Source organism: Quercus robur, chromosome 12 (genome assembly GCF_932294415.1).
Source record: "Quercus robur chromosome 12, dhQueRobu3.1, whole genome shotgun sequence".
Taxonomy (NCBI): domain Eukaryota; kingdom Viridiplantae; phylum Streptophyta; class Magnoliopsida; order Fagales; family Fagaceae; genus Quercus; species Quercus robur.
The window spans coordinates 5,001,278-5,018,955 of record NC_065545.1 but is presented as its reverse complement, the minus strand read 5'-3'; the positions used below and the strand labels follow the sequence as shown (position 1 = coordinate 5,018,955).

At 33.2% G+C, this 17,678-nt stretch overlaps 1 protein-coding gene across 4 annotated transcripts in view; it reads right to left on the bottom strand.

The window, feature by feature from the left end:
- Positions 1–915: 915 nt before the first annotated feature.
- LOC126709784 (pre-mRNA-processing protein 40A) overlaps positions 916–17,678 on the bottom strand; it is a 31,342-nt gene continuing 14,579 nt past the window's right edge. For 3 of the 4 annotated variants that reach the window (XM_050410124.1, XM_050410122.1, XM_050410125.1), the window contains 10 exons: positions 17,577–17,630; positions 17,262–17,378; positions 17,031–17,129; positions 14,675–14,716; positions 14,512–14,604; positions 9,457–9,564; positions 9,279–9,343; positions 4,688–4,790; positions 1,485–1,856; positions 916–1,381 (listed from right to left, as the gene is read on the bottom strand). In XM_050410124.1, the coding sequence (XP_050266081.1) occupies positions 1,250–1,381; positions 1,485–1,856; positions 4,688–4,790; positions 9,279–9,343; positions 9,457–9,564; positions 14,512–14,604; positions 14,675–14,716; positions 17,031–17,129; positions 17,262–17,378; positions 17,577–17,630 (1,185 nt within the window). In that variant the 3' untranslated portion in view covers positions 916–1,249. Of the gene's footprint in view, positions 1,382–1,480; positions 1,857–4,687; positions 4,791–9,278; positions 9,344–9,456; positions 9,565–14,511; positions 14,605–14,674; positions 14,717–17,030; positions 17,130–17,261; positions 17,379–17,576; positions 17,631–17,678 lie in introns of all 4 variants that reach the window. The other variant, XM_050410126.1, reaches the window with a different exon arrangement.

The window sequence follows — 17,678 nt, the reverse complement described above, 5'->3', positions numbered from 1 at the left end:
CATCAAAATTTCATTATACTTAACTAACTAATGAACCACTTAAAATAATTAATATAAAAAATATATTTATTTATCATATTAGTATTCTTTTTAATTCAATAAAATAAATACTACAATGTTGGTTATATATATAATATCACTAAAAGAAGTTAAGAAGTTTAAATGGTTATAACTAATTTCAGTGATTTCACAAATATTTAATTTTCTATGACTTTTGTGCCAATTGTTATCAAAACCACTAAACATTCTAAATCAATTATTATTATTTTATAAATATAAATATTTTCTCATAAAGGAAGAACATTATATTTAAATCAATTATTATAATTATAAATAAAAATATTTTCTTATAATATATATATATATATAATTATTTAAATTCTTCTAAAATAAATAATTGATGTATAATTATATATAATTAATATATGCATTTACTTTATTAGTTAATTTAATGAAGTAATACTATGATGTAAAACTTTATTGAGGTATAAGTCTAAGTAAAAAAAAATCTCAAGGAATACGCCATGTGACAGAATTTCATACTCTCATACTTTGCTTATATATATAATTATATCTATTGATGATTTTTTTGTTCTCCCAAATTAGAACTTGATTTCATTTTTTTTTTTTTTTTTACAATCTCTAAAAAAAAAACAACAATAAAAATGATTAGTAAAGGCCTTAACACAATTAAAAAAAAAAAAAAAAAAAAACGATTCTTGATGTTCAATCTCATGATTCACTTGGGAGAAAAATAAAAAATGAAAGGGGAAAGAAAATGTGAAAACATCTGGATTCACGTTAGAAAGATAGAAAGAGAAATATTATTTAATTTGAATCCGGACGTACAATCACATCCGGAATTCTACTTGGCACCACTTTTACATGTCCGCACAGAATCCAGATTTCATGCAATTCGACACTAAACATCCAGATTCCTCGTATTCATAATTTGTCACTTCCAAAACCCAATAATCAACATGCTTGAAAATGTACTATAACATTTGCATACGATCAAAATCCTATAATCAAATCAATGAACACTATTCCATAGAAACAGAACCAGAAACATTTTAAGAATATAAGATGCATCTAATATCCAATCTAATATACAAACCGTATCTGTTTCTTTTTTCTTTGAACAGCTGATCAGTGAAGCAATTCTTAGTCCTACTTTGTCAAAAGTACTTAGCTAGCATTTATAATGAACTAAGCGAATGTTAGCAATCTCTAAGAATGGAATATATGGCTACTGGATTTCCCCATCCTCACCAAGCTCACCATCTTCAAGTTCCTCATATCCACTTCTTCGACCATCCCGGTGCTCTCTCCTGTGTCTTTTATGCCGGTTTTCACTATCTGATTCAGGTGAGTATGCATGCTGCAAAGAAACATCAGGAAAAGTTAAAAAATAAATAAAATTGAAATCATTGTACATAAGAGTAAAAAGTTACCAAAAAGTATCAAAAAGGAAAATCACTTGCCGCCTTTCTTGACTTTTTGCGGTCACTGCCATGTCTACGTGATTTTTTAGACTCTTCCTTCTCATCCTTATCAGAACTTATATGGTCACTGCCATGTCTGCGTGATTTCTTAGACTCTTCCTTCTCATCCTTATCAGAACTTACATCATCTGTGGCACTTTGGTGCCTCTTCCGGTGTTTCCTATCTTTGTCTTTTTCTCTTTTCTTGTCCTCCTTATAGCTATGGTTGTCAATCACGTCTATGGTTTCACCATCTGTTTCATCCTTCTTAAATCGTTCCTTCCCCTTTTCTCTTTCACGATCCCTCTCCTTCTCCTTTCTTTCTTTCTCCTTCCGCTTTTCTTTCTCCTCTCTCTCTCTCTCTTTTTTGGCCTGCAAAGAAATTACAATCTTCAATAGAAGTGCTTCAAATGACAGAACTGCTGGAGATATATATGTATACTTAATGAGTATCATTTACAACACAAGGAAAGGTTCACAGAAAAAGCCTCCACAAGCTGCACAATTACTCAGATCAACAGACATTCTCAAGTAAGAGGTACACAGGATGCTCAATCTTAATTATCAGGGGCATAATAAACCAATGTTTGCAATTGGTTTCAAATTAAACCTTGATGTTTCAATTGCATCAGTGTCTACCCTATAATTTTAAAATCATTGCAGTCTTCACACTTAGGGAATCTCTATTCTAAAGTAACGAAATCTATGGCTGCACCTGAGACCTTTTAGGCACTGAGAAAAGCCCTTCATGTGGATGTCAAGCAGTATTTTAGGGCAAGAAAACCCACAACCAGAGGTTGTCTTTATTGGACTGGTGATGAGCTAGGGGCATTCTATTCAACCCTAACACAACCCAGTTAATAATCATGTGAAAACCCCTCAACCCTAATACAACCTGTTTATTAAGCAAATTGACATGACACGACTTAATAAACAATTCGTGTTGGGTTGAACATGGCCCATTTCAACCTGTCGTTTAATAAACATGTTGTATTGGGTTCACATAGATGTGACCCATTTCAACCCGTCGTTTAATACACATGTTGTATTGGGTTCACATAGATACAACCCATTTCAACCCACTAATAAGTTACAAAATATCAGCCAAAGTGATTATTTCATATCTTGTAAGCACAAATTATAATAATTACAAACAAATAAATTTTACACAAATTCTATTTCATACTAAAATCGATTAAAGTACTAATAACATAAAATCTAAAAGTTTTTAATTTAACCCAAAAAAATTCCACCCAAAATTAGAAAGACAATTAAAATAAAAAGATGGAAAAAAAGCACTTCCTTCCCTTTTAAATAGTTAAGGTAGGACATTAATCGATTTCATACTTTAGGGAAGAAATTGTAAACTACCCCCATAAGGGGGGAAAGTGCTTTTTTCCCTAAAAAGAAATGAGAGTTTTTTTTTTTTTTTTTTTTTTTTTTTTGGGGTAAAAGGCCTAAGGACTATAAAATTCCAATGAAGAGAAGAATTATCAATGTAACCATTAAATTTCTTTTAATTATTGACTTTTGTATTTAAAATTCAAATTTATGCAGAATAAACAACAACAAAACCTTAGGCACAATCTTTTTGAGGTCAGCTATGGATTTTCAACATTTTAATTAGGATTTGCCACATCTAGTCTTTTCCTCCATTCTATTCTATCCAAAGTCATAATCTTTGATACTTCCTTAATTGAAATGTCCTTTTTAACTACTACTAATGTTATTTGATCTTCCTCTACCTTTTTTTTGTTCCCTCAACTAGAATCAGTTTGCTCTTATATATTGGTGCATCAATCACTCTCCTATAAATATGACCAAACTATCTCAAGCAACTTTCCCACGTCTTTTCCTCCTTAGGGTATACTTAATTGACAGTTCTTTTTAACTACTACTAATGTCATTTTTTATCTTCCTCCTTTTTTCGTTCCCTCAACTTGAATCAGTCCACTCTTACTTATTTTTGCAACAATCACTCTCCTATGAATATGACCAAACTATCTTAAGCGACTTTCCCTCATCTTTTCATCAATAAGGGTCAACCCTATATTTTAGGGATTTCCTAATTTTGAATTCTATCTTTCCATGTATCTCAAGCAACTTTCAATCGTCCTTTCATCAATAGGGGTCACCCCAATATTTAAGCAAATTCTCTCATTACGAATCCTATCTTTCAGTGTATTTCCACTTATCCATCTTAATATTATCATTTCAGCTATAGTCATTTTATGAATACGTTGCTTTTTAAAAACCACAACATTTAGTACCATAAAGCATAGCTAGTCTTATAAAAATATTATAAAATTTCCTTTGACTTAATAGGTATTCTACAATGACACAATGAAGAGGTTCAACGACCTTGACATGAATAATGAACCGGTTCGTTTCAGGTTGATTACAGATTCAGCAAGTCAAAATGAATTTGCCCAATTTATTCATCCTTTCAATATGGGTCCTATCTAAACACTAACCCCCAAGAAGGTGTGTCATGTTCATGGGTTGTATCAGCAGATATTGTTACCCCTTCAAATTGAAGGATTTTCAGTACTTAAGAAGTACAGTTTATGTGAGTATATGTTTTGTAACTATAGACTCACAATGGATTCAAATTGTAACGTTTTTTGAAAGTATTAAGTAGACATTGATATAATTGCAACTTTAGAATACGAATCTGATGTCAAACTTTAGGCTTTATTATGTAATTACCCTATCTTACAATATATAATTTATTAACGTATAAAAGCATTTTTGGCAAAACAAACACAAAAGCTCTGCAATTTTATTGAAAAAGAAAAAACCCAACAAAGACGTCAATCAACTGGTCACTGTTTCAGTAGTTTGTTTTCATCACCATGATAAGATGAGGCAAAAAATGAAAATAATATTAGGCTCCTAACTTAGTACATGAACACCATGAAAGGTATAACAATAAAGAAGAGATTCAATTTCATTTGATGGATTACACAACTCACATCTATATCTGCTTCAAAAATATATAGCAAGGGTAAGGAACAGTAACTCTTGGAAGTGCTTTGAAAATGAAACTAGCAGACCAAGTTATATATGGCAGATATACTACATAGCAGGCAGTTCCAGTCAACTACTTCAATATTTGAACTTGTAATAACATACGTATCATACTAGACAATTTAATTATCTTGTTTCAAACTATCTAGGCATGTTTGACAAGACTTGCATACCTTTTCCTCCTCACGCTTGCGCTCCTTCTCTTTAGCCTTTTCCTGCAAGTTTGCAATGTATTCCTCAAAAATCTCCCTCCTAAAGCTCTCCTCCCCAATTGATCTGAACAAGGGGAAAATTTGCTTGGATAAGTAAAAGTAAGGAATGCTCAAATGCAAATACCCTTAAAGAATTACGGGCAAACACTCATTAGGTCTTTAAAATCAATAATAGAACTGCAAGGCACCCTCCCAATTGAAGTAAAATATTCAAACAAAAATCTCAAAAAGCTATTCTAAATTTCTTGCATAGATTGGTCTTTGTTCTCAAAAGTCTGGTGATTCCTCTCTTTCCATATGTATCATATAATGCAATGCGGTGTAGCCATAAGTGCAAAAGATCACAATTGTCTAGCTATAGTGCAATGCAACAAGAAGTGCTCTACTGTTTCACTATTGCCATTACACATCTATCAACCAATAGCTTCTGTTTAACAAGGTTATCTATTCTCAGTATAAAATTCAAAGCTGCTGTCCATACCAAAACAGCTACCTTATGTGGAACCTTACTACCCCAAACACCTTTCCAAGGGAACACAGAATTAGGTGCACACCTCAAACATGTGTAATAGGACCAAACACTAAGTGTAGTGAATTTCCTTATATGCCCCATTTTTCTATTAAGTGTAGTGATAATATAATATATTAGGGGTATTTTAGTTAATAGAAGTAGAGATATATATATTAAATGAGGAGAGGGAAAAAAAAAAAAAAAACAAACAAAAAAACGTAAGAGAGGGGGAGAAAGAAAAAAATTATATTAGAGAGTTTAACAGAAACAAAAAAATTTCATGTGGACAGCAGCTCATGGTTAGATTCTTACTTTGGATAACCTTATGGTTCGTGGTCGCCCTTTGGCGAATCGTTGTTGTATGTGCTGTTGTAATGCGGAATCTGTGGATCACCTGTTACTTTTTTGTCTAATAGCTCATTCTTTGTAGATGTATACGCTTTGGCTGTTTGGGATCGATTGGGTCATGCCAGGTTCAATTGTGGACTTACTATTTTGTTGGTATAATTGGCTTGGGAAGCATAGTTCTGATATTTGGAATTTGGTTCCAGGTTGTTTACTGTGGACCATTTGGACTAAACAGAATTGGCGGTCTTTTGAGGATGAGGGGAAAGTTGTGGTTCAGTTATTAGAGCTTTGCCAACGGACCCTCTTTGATTGGTCTCGTTGTTGGGGTTTCTCGGATAGTTCTACCCTTATGGATTTTCTTTCATCTATTACAATAGATTAGGGGCTACTTCTGTCTTGATGTTCCTTTTTCCTTTGTTCATTACCGTGAACTCCTTGTATTTTTCTTGCTTTTCTTTTATTAATAATATTCTCTTCTTACTTATCGGAAAAAAAAATGTTTGAGATTATATTAGAGTTTTTATTTTTTAGCAAAAGATATATTAGAGAGTAAGAACTAAAATTTCGGAACAAATTGATGGTAAACGACTTTTTTTTTTTAAATTAATAATTTTACATATATAACCCTATTATTTAAGCTTTACAAATTGGTAAATTTGAGAGTATTTTACGCATCAAAATTGAGATCCCAAACAAGGGAAGCCATAATAAATTCTAAAGCAAACTTCTCTTCTTTCTCAACCTCGTCACCAAACCCCAATTGAAGAATTGAAAATCCTCTCTCTCTCAATAGAGAGAAGCAAATTACTTGCTAGGTTGTGTGAGTTCATTTGGGGATTGGCTTTATTGGTGAATTAGCGACAAGGTGGGTTGATGCAATCATCGTTGATAAATGGGTTGTGATTATTAAGAGGTGATGGGTTACAAAATTGAAACTTTGTTTTGGTCCAAAGTAGCTTAAATAGAATAGAATATAAGTATAGAGTTCTTTTTGGAAATATATATATATCTTTTAGTCTTTCCCTCTTTACAGAAAACCAAAATCTGCAATCGCTCCTTTAAGTTCAGTAATGAAAAAACAAATGTTGTTGTCCCAGAAGTGTCTCCCGAACGACATTGTGTATGACATCCTAAGTTGGATGCTAGTGAAATCCTTTGCCTCCACAATCACCAACCCCAAATTCATTGCCACACATCTCAACCAAGCTATATCTCAACCAAGCTATATCACTATCCAATAACAACACTCACACTCACAATGGTTATCTTCTCTATACACCACATCCTTCATCACCTTACATTGAGGAAGAATTGCGTACCATTGTTTACAACACTGACCACACTTTGACTGAGGTGCATACCGTTGTTTACAACACTGACCACTCTTTGACTGAGGTTTCTAGCTTTGAAATCCCCTATGTTCTTGGTTGTACCAACATTGTTGCCGTCTGTAATGGCTTGTTTTGTCTCACTAATAATTTTGAGAAGAGCTTCCCTGGTTGAAGTCTATATTTGTGGAACCCAAGCATTAAAATGTTTAAGATGGTTCCTACTCGTGACTACCTTACAGTTTCTAGTGTCACTCTTGGATTTGCTCATCAATACAATGATTTGCTCTTAAAATTTCAATTAAGATTCTCAAGGATTTCACTGGCATCCGACTCAGGATGTTGTACACAATGTCGTTTAGGAGACTGCTGGGACAACAATAACATTTGTTTTTTCATTACCAAACTCAAAGGAGCGATTGCAGATTTGGGCTTTCAGTGTTAAGGGTTCTGTGCAGAGGGAAAGACTAAAAGATATATATTTCTAAAAAGAACTCTATATTCTATAGTCTATAGTATTTAAGCTACTTTGGACCAAAACAAAGCTTCAATTTTGTAACCCATCACCTCTAATCGCAACCCATCCATCAACGATGATCGCATCAACCCACGTTGTCGCTAATTCACTAATAAAGCCAATCCCCAAATGAACTCACATAACCTAGCAAGCCATTTTCTCGTTGCTCTATTGAGAGAGTGAAGATTTTCAATTCTTCGACTGGGGTTTGGTGACGAGGTAGAGAAAGAAGAGAAGATTTTTCTTTTTTAGTATTTATTATGGCTTTCCCTGTTTGGGATCTCAATTTTGATGCCTAAAATACTCTCAAATTTACCAATTTGTAAAGCTTAAATAATAGGTTATATAGGTAAAATTCTTATTTTAAAAAATACTAAATTTTAGCTAAATTAAAAAAAAAGAAAAAAAAAAGCTGTTTACCAACAATTTGTTCCTAAATTTTAGTTCCAACTCGAGTATATCTTTTGCTAATAAATAAATAAAAAATCACTAATATATCTCAAGTTGTTTTTTTTTGTTTTTGTTAAACTCTATATCTCAAGTTACCAAACAACTGGCTCATCAATTATCATCCAAATTAAAAACTCCTCAATTTTAGCTACAACATTTTCTTTTTCCCCCTCTCACATGTTTGTTTGTTTTTTTTTTTTTTTTTTTACTCTCCATGTTTAAAATATATATATCTACTTCTACTAACTAAAATACCCCTAATATATTATATAAGGAAATTCAATAACTAAATTCGAAAAAAAAAATTCAATTCCAACGTTCACCCCATTTTCCTAAAAGTTAGAATACCTCTTCAAAAGTTAAAATTTAAAATACTCACAACTTTTAAAATCTTTTCTTTTTACAATTTGTTTGGCAGAGGATTCTAATAGCCCAACCACAACTTCTCCTAAACTCTAGATAGAGTTTTTATTTTTTATTTAAAAAAAACAAACGACTAACCAGGTTTAAAAAATAAATAATAGCCCACTGAACCACAACTTCTCCTAAACTCACTATCTCTAATTTATATATATCTCACACAATCTCTAAAAGGAAAAATATATCTCATACATGTTTGACACATCATTTTCCTAATTTTAAAACATTACAAAATTTTAAATACCAACAGGCAAAGCCAAAGGAATCACATTTAGAGGGTACAATTTGTAATTTAGTATTCCTTCAATATTGGAGATATTGGTAATGCTGATACAAATTAGGGTGCCTACATGTATTCACATTAATTCAATTAGCTTTACACCCATGGCAATTCTGCCTATAGTTATCATGAAACTAGCAACCATCAAGTTATGACCAATAAAATAAGACTGTTAGTTAAACACATATATTACCTTGACATGCCATGTTCTAGAATATGCACAACATTTCTCACACCTTTTTTTTTTTAATAATCAAATAAAAGCCGTAGTCCTCAAAGGGATCCTTTAGTGTTTAATAAAATTTAGTTTTATGCATTAAAACAAATACTTTCAAGTTTATAGCCAACGGAAAGAAATACAATATAATAATGGATTTATTTACACAGGAAAATTAAAATTAACAAAATTGACTCGTTAAGCGGAGTTATTTATGGGTTAATGTTGGAGCATCAAAAAGATGCATTCCTAAGAAATATTTCCTTCCCAATTAACAATAACCAATGGAAAAGATGTATAGCACATTGCCTTGAGGATCATATGCCATAAGAACTGGGAATTACAACCAAAGGGGCAAGATAGTAACTTAACTAAGTCCACTATTAAGAAAGGAAGATTAAACTCACAAAAATCAACTAACAAAAATATGTTCTACAGAGGAGAACAAAAGGGGGGAGTGGGGAGGGGGTTAATGTAGTACCTATATTCTTGGCTCTCTTCAAAAAGTGGTCTGCAATCTTCCCAAACAGAAGATGCAGTAATTTCCTATAAAGTGGAACAGAAATCAGAAGTTAGATGGGATGGTCAACACAATGAACTTACCCTAGCAGTTCAAAACGGAAATATCTATGTCCAATTTAACAACAGTCTCACTATACCTTGAATGTGTATAATAGCTTTGTGAAGTCATCGGCAAGACGTTGACGCTTTCTAGCTTCCTTCTCCTCCTTCTCCTTGGCTCTCTCTAATGACTCCTCAAACACAAGCTTCAAAGAAGTACAATTAAAATTTTAATTTAACATATAGTACAAACAAACTTCATGCACATGGATCAGGCATACTCTATAATCACAGTGTGATTTCATCTTGATATGATAACAGAAGCAAGGTGGTTCAGGCTTATTTAACAAAACAATCAAATTGTCTCTCCAACTCAGTCACTCCAACAAGGGATGGACAAATTATTGCCATGAGCAACAATAAGTAGCAAACATGGTAGCAATTAAGGCTCCATGTAAAGCATTTATGACCAAATGTAACACAACAGACATCCAATCAGAAAAAATAATGATCACTCACAGCATCCAACCAATCTTACATAGAATCCAAACGTGGTGTTAGTTGTATATGGGATTTCTTAAAAGAGATCTCATATAAGACAGCCACACACACGTCTTTATAAAAACAGAGGATAAAAGCAAAGCAATGATGATAATAATAGATTAAATAAATAAGAAGAAAAATAGCAGTAAAATTAAGGTGAAGGTATTATCCCAATGAGTATTAAAAATTTAACTTCTAAATGAAACACTGCCTAATACTAGTCAGTCTAGTCTTGAGAATGTTTCTTTTTAAGAATTTTGGTGTAATTGAGAAAAGAGAATGAAGTTAGGATAACGTCATGAAAAGAATAAAAATGATACTAAAAATAGTAAGAAAGAGAGGCAAAGGAAGGCAGCATGAATTGAGTAATGTTTAGCATTATGCTTAATTTTTCAAAATACGTGCAGTGCATATAAAATTATAATATTCAGTTTATTTTTCTAGGTGTAAGTCTATTTAAAAATTGACACAAGATTTAACAATTGTGGTATCTAAACATATCCAATACAGATACAGGTACACACAGATACATATCTGATATATATATATATATAGAGAGAGAGAGAGAGAGAGAGAGAGAGAGAAGTAGAATATATATCTAAAAATTAAAATATATATTATTTGTTTTTCACAGATATGCTGGGATAAAATGGGATATGGCTTGTATATGACAAAGATACATTTGAGATATGGGATCAAAGAAAATGCATTGTAAAAAGAAAATGAAGAGTTTAAATGTTAGATTTCGGATCCAATGTGTTAGAAATTTTGAAACCTAAATTTTCTATGAATCTCAAACATGGATCATTGATCATGTGCTCTTTTGTTAATTTTTAGCTTCAAAATAGATTATTTATTTATTTATGAGTAGCTTCAAAATTAGATTTATAATGTCTTGGTCTAAGTTTATGCCATTGGTGTTTGTTATTTATCTTTTAAACAAAATATTGTGTGGTTGAGTGCACACACACAATTACAAATTAATTCATCAATGCATCCCAGCACTACTGTATACTAAATTCCCAAGAAGAAACAAATACTGCCAAGTTGGGGGCGTATCGTATTCCTATCTGTGCTTCACAGGGTCAAACTAAATCAGAAGGGAGGGGCCACCCGCCGGGGGGGGGGGGGGGGGGGGGGGAGACCTTAAAAATGAAACTTAAATTTATAATCTGTGATGTGAAAATTGAGCAGCTCAAGAAAACCCTGTATAAATGATTTAACTAATGTAACTGGAAAAATTGGACAACAAAAAGTCCTACATGGGGTCCTTAAAACAAAAGAAGCATCTTCAGCACATCTTATCAAGGGTCAGCACTTATGTCATCACAGTCAGGCCATGTCTCATGAAACAAAGAAGTTAAGAGGTTTGCTGAAGATGTCACACAAAGAGCACCAGATGATTTTTACACTGTAGATGAAAGTGTGAGGTGCTTGCACTTAATTGAAGTAATCAGATAGTATTTAATTGCCGTAATTAGATAGTATTTAATTGAAGTAAATCAGACATTGTTTAAAAAAAAAAAAAAATCAGACATTGTTTAAAAAAAACTTAGTAACTGAAAGCAATTATTCATAGACAATATAATGACCGAGTGATCATCACGTAATATTTAAACATAACATTTTAAATTAATTCTCTTGTGCTTTACAAAATATACAAATCTATGATATTTGACAGCCACAATCAGAAGTACATAGTTTAATCAAAATATAACCAAAAGGCAAATACTATGCCTAACATAAGCAATGCAATACAATCCAAAAATATAGAATCATCATGTGCATTAAACAGAAGACCATCATCATTACATCACACGATATTTAACCCTCATAATCTCACTCATCTAAACTAATAGCCTCTCCCTCATTAGGAGTATGTTGTGAACTAGAACTTGAACCTGTTGCCCTCCCTAGTAACCTCACTCTTGATCTCATGTTGAATCTTTCTTCAACTCCGGTAGCTCTAGGTTACTCATCCAAAAATAAATAAATCCAGCAGCTCTAGCAACATTACCCCATGTCAAGTTTAGTATACACAGAAATGGGGTGATTTGGAACATGATCACTCATTGCCTAATGTAACCCTCATCATCTTACTCATCTAAACTAATAGCCTCTCCCTCATTAGGAGTATTTTATGAACTAGAACTTGAACCTGTTGCCCTCCCTAGTAACCTCACTCTTGATCTCATGTTGAATCTTTCTTCAACTCCAGCAGCTCTAGGTTACTTATCAACTAGGAAGCACAGGTGCGTATTCAGGTTCGGGTGTGGGTGCAATGCAGCGACGTAGCAATTTTTAAAAACGTAGGATACGGGTGTGGCGGGATACGTTTATTAATCAATTATTAAATATATTTTTATTTATATTTTCTATATATTGCTAAGATTTTTTATTTTTTATTTTTATTTTTTCCATATAATGCTAAGCATATATCAATTTAAGAGTAATAGTAGATAATAAAGAGAACTGAGATGATTTTAGGGTTTTTCCTTTATAGATTGTTGACAAAACGGTGTGTTTTGATCTAATATTTTATGCTTTTTAAAAAAAAAAAGAATTTCGGCCCATATCGGACTGATTCACGGACGTGCATGCAGCTGCGTCCATGGCCACACAGTGCATCCATGTGAATCGGACTTGGGTGCGCCGGCCAAATCGGCGCACCCGTGCTTCCTAGCTAATCAAAAACAAAATCCAGCAGCTCTAGCAACATCACCCCATGTCAAGTTTAGCGTGTACACAGAAATGGGATAGTATGGAACATGATCCCTCATTGCCTAATGTAGAGTATTTGGTAGACGTGGCAAAACGGGCGGGTCGGGTCGAGTTCGGGTCGGGTCAATCGGGTTTGCGGGTTAAACGGGTCACGGGTCAAAACGGGTCATTTTTAAAACGGGTCAATCGGGTTGCGGGTCAAACGGGTCGCGGGTTGAGTCGGGTCGTGAGTCGGGTCGAGTTGACCCGTATTTTTCAAACAATTTTTTTTTTTTTTTTTGGAAATAGATGCAATCTGTCAATTGTTTATGAGTTCCTTAATTGTGATTAGATTCTCACTAGTGATATTGTTATCAATTACCACTAAACACTTGAATTGATACCCAAATTTGGTGCAACTCCTGTTCCAGCTTTCTAGAAACTAATCTTGGTATAATCTTTAATCTATTTAAAGTAGGAAGAGAAAATAAAGGTGGCAAGTAAAAAATAACAAACTATAATGGAGTACATAACATATTAAGTAAAAAAGAATAAGTAAATATTTTATAAAAATTACACCTTAATCTAAATCTACTCAACATTGGTAAACGTGGCAAAACGTGCGGGTCGGGTTCGGGTTCGGGTTCGGGTCGGGTCAATCGGGTCGCGGGTCAATCGGGTCGCGGGTCAAAACGGGTCACGGGTCAAAACGGGTCATTTTTAAACGGGTCAATCGGGTTACGGGTCAAACGGGTTGCAGGTCAAACGGGTCGGGTCAAAACGGGTCTGACCCGTTTTGCCATGTCTAGTATTTGGTAGGCGAGGAATGCTCGGATTTTTTAAGGAACCAAAAGATCGATTCATGACCTAAAACTTCCTTTTTCCAAAATTTGCTTGGATAGATAAATGCATTGGATCATAGTCCTTTTGTTTTCATGTTTTCCTCAGTACACTTCCTGTGTGCATTGGCTCATTGTATTTGATCTTTTTTTCTTCAATGAAGTTTTATTATTTATTAAAATAAAACTACCCCATGTCAAGTAATCATCATGAAACACAAGATCATTTTAGCAGTCATTGGTTTTTCTTCTCTTCTCCCAGTCAATCACTCATCACCATCATCTATATCTTTCAAAGAAATTAAACCATATGGTCACTTAAATTTTCTTTTAATTTTTTTTTTCTCTTCAGAAATTTTTAATGAAAGGTGAGCTTTGGTGTAGTATATCACACCACAATATTGGTATTTGTGTAACAAATGAAGTACCCGTATCAATAATATTAAGAAAGAACAAAAGAGCATGTTTTGCACTTAAAAAAAAAAAAAGAAAAAAAAAGAAAAAAAAAGCACACTTAGGCTTACTTTTTCAAATGAGCTTCACTTTGTGAGTAAAAAGCACTTCACCCTTAGTGCTTGGCTTTGAATGCTTAAATGCACCTTTACCAACAATTGTACAAAAAAAGTTTTGCTCCTTTTTTTTTTTTATGAGTATTGCCTTAAGCCAGAAAGATGGAAAGACGTCATCCATCCTTTAAATTATGATTAGAGACTATTACTAATAAAAAAAAAAAAAAAAGGTAGAATGAATACTACTTAAACAAAAGTGTTACTTCTCCATTTAGATGCAGGCATTGCTTGCTTCTGGTTAGATGAGTAGAAAGAGAACTCACAGGAAAAATGTCCATTAGGGAAAAAATCCAACTCAAATGATTTTTAGGGAACTTGAATACCTCAACTAGGTGAACAAAATTTTATTGCACTTGACATCAACCAATCAAATGACAAAGACCTCAAGTTCTATTGAACCATAGATCTAAATTGACCACATGACTACATATTCTGATTTCTCAGATGCAATAAACTCAGAGAGAAGGGGTAAAATAAAACACAAATAATTTTATAGAGGTACCTTTAAGTTGATATCTGAAATTGGTGGGGAACCGACATCTTCAATAATGGCCTCCTTAAAGTCTTCAAACGTCCATGTTGCCAAAAAGGTAAGCTGCAAAAAACATAGTTGAAATTAAAAATATGCCAATAGAAGACACAACAAGAAGTTCATAATATCCTACCTTCCCCATTACATCCTTGATACGTGCTTTGTCATCACGATACTGTCAATATGCAAAAGAACCAAGTTAGAGATTTATATATTAGCACTGCAGCTTTCAATTACTTCAAAAAAACATTAAATGCATGTCAAATATAATGCAGGACAATGAAATCTCAAGGGGAGCATGTGTTTGGAAAATAAAATGAGAAGGAAAAGGGTATACAACCCAAGAATCGGCAACTAGGGTTCCATTACTTGTTAAAAAATATCAACAACTAGGGTTTGCTTGTAAGCACCAAACTATAAGAACAGAAAATAAAACCTAAAAGTCAACACCTAGAGTTACTTGCAGTCAGCACCAAGCATGAGAGAATGCTAGGAATCTAAGAATTAGCACTTGGATTGCTTGGAATTAGCACCAAAAAAAACTTCCAACCCAAATTTTATTAATCCATGATCAACTTTCCATTATGGAGCCTTTAAATAAGACTCCCAAATTACTTATCATAAAAAAATAATAACAAATAAATTAAAAAAAAAAAAACTCCAAAACTAAGAAGAGGAAATAACGCATAATCAATTATATGAAATACGAAAATAAAATCGAATAAAATTAAAATCCTAAAAAGTCTTAACATCTATCAGCATCAATCAACATTAATACATCTATTGGGTTCAACAGAATCAATCAGCATCAATTGGGTCGATGAGTGTAACTCAGTAACTGGCGTCCTCACCAAAATGCTTTCAAGTAGATTCTTCTTCTTTTAAGATGCATTTAAGACATCCAGTGCATCATTTTACTTCACCATTTAAATAACCAGTATATAAACACAACAATGAAGTTTTTGGGAGCAGCCCGAAGCATAGATCAGGATAAATTAATAAAATAAAGATAATCAACAATACAACATGAAGCACAGAGGTTCTAATTTCCTGAACATGTGATCAATACAAGAAAAAGGGGATTGATATTAGTGGTAGTAGTAAATGATAACAATAAATAAAACCAAGTGGCACAACACTGAACCTATTGCCAAAACCACTAAAACCAAAGAGGTACATAAATGACAATCAATAATTACATAAGATGTTGACAAGTTCAAATTAAATAGGCTACGATGTTCAATGAAACTTTAGATCCAGCAAAAAAATAAAAAGCAAAGAAGAAAGCATCTTGTTCAGGCAGACCCAAAAAAAAAAAAAAAAAAATACAGAAACAAAAGCATGTGCAAAATCAGACACTTGATCCATTGATTAGGTCTTGGCCCGAAAGGCTTGTGGTTGTAAGCAAAATATGTTAATGAAAATTGACCAAAAAAAAAAAAACAACAATAGTGAATAAATTACAAATCAAGATGAGAACTTTCTTTTTGTTTTATATGGGCTTATCCCATTTGCAAACTACCTGTGTGCTTGTGCCCCTTTTGACACTTTCTTACGATATCTTATTGTTTATCAAAAATTAAAACAAAGATAAAATAGTATTACACACATCTGAGAGAAATTCTAACAAGTTCTTTTTTTAATAAGTGTGAGAAATTCTAACAAGTTATCGAGCTAAAGTTCACTTTTTAACTTTGGAATGCCCTAGAATTTTCAATTTAAGTCAGAACAAGTCTACAATTGAGGGACACTATAACTAACAAAAAACTCACGTCTGAGGAAAAAAAAACACACTGAACAAGAGTGAAGAGATGGGAAAAAGACTTACGATGTTTTTATTGTCTTTTTTTTTTTACAAGTAAGAAAGATGTATATTAAAAAAAGCTACTTTATGCAAAATGAGCACAAAGCAGTCAAAGTGTTCAAGGAAGAAAGAGAAAAGAAAATCGATTACAAAAGAGAAGAGAACTAAGGAACAAAGGGAGGGAGTCACTAGATGTTAGTCCCCAAGCCCTAGACCAGTAAAAAAGAGAACCACTAAAAGAAGCAGGCAGCTAGTCTCCCAAACTATCTAAGCACATATCAAATTATTTTAAAGTATCTTCTCTTATGAATAATTATTTTTACTGTCTATGAGTGTGTGTGTTTTGGGTGGGTGGGGGGGGGGGGGGGTGGTTTGCACATATCAATTGCAAACAAAAAATATTCCACATATACAATTATTATATATATTTCTATTGTAAATCTTTATAAAAGCAATAACTTTAATGGTCCGTTTGGCTTGAGAGGGAAGGAAGGGAGTGGAGGGGAGTAGAGAAGAATTTGCCAAAAATTAGGCTAATTTCCTACCAACTCTACTTTACTCCCCCTCTCTCTCCCCCCAATCCAAACAGGCCCTAAACAAATATTTTGGCTCTATACTTTTCTTTTCTGACAAACAGAAGTGATTAATCAATAAGACATTCAATAATTAAAAAAAGAGAATTTACCTGTTTCTCTAATTCTTCAGCAACGTCCTCAAATAGCTCCTTTGGTGTGGAACCAGAGATGTTTGATGCAATGGCTTGATATTGAGGCAAATCCTTCACCTAAATACAAAGAAAAAACACTAAACACAAAAGCAATTTCTAATCCAGAAGCACTTCCTATTCAACCAAAATTTTGTATTCAGGTGACTCTTCTTCAAATTTGTTTCACAATAAATGGAACAAGATAGGTACCTTTAAGCAATAATCAAGCCAGTGAGTTTTAGCTGTAAGAATGCCAGTGGCAACATGTCCTTCCATCAGCAAGCGAAACTCATCACGGTTTTTCCGCTCAGCCCGTCTCAATTGTTCCTTATATTTGGACACAAATGAAAATGAGAAAATAGAGTAGAAGAAAATTAATAATCCTTTTTTATAAGTATATTACACATGCCCAGTAGGTTTTGAAACCATGACATCACCCTCCAACTAACACTTGCAAGGGGTGAAGGTGCAGTTAAGCTAAAGGTCATTGGCAAGAAAATTAATAATCATAAAGATGGATTATACCTTTTGTATCTTCTTTTGCTCCTCTTCATCCTTCTCCAGGTCACGTATATAGTCCTGCCACAACCTATGTCAACATATAGTTCCAGTAAATATGATCAAGCA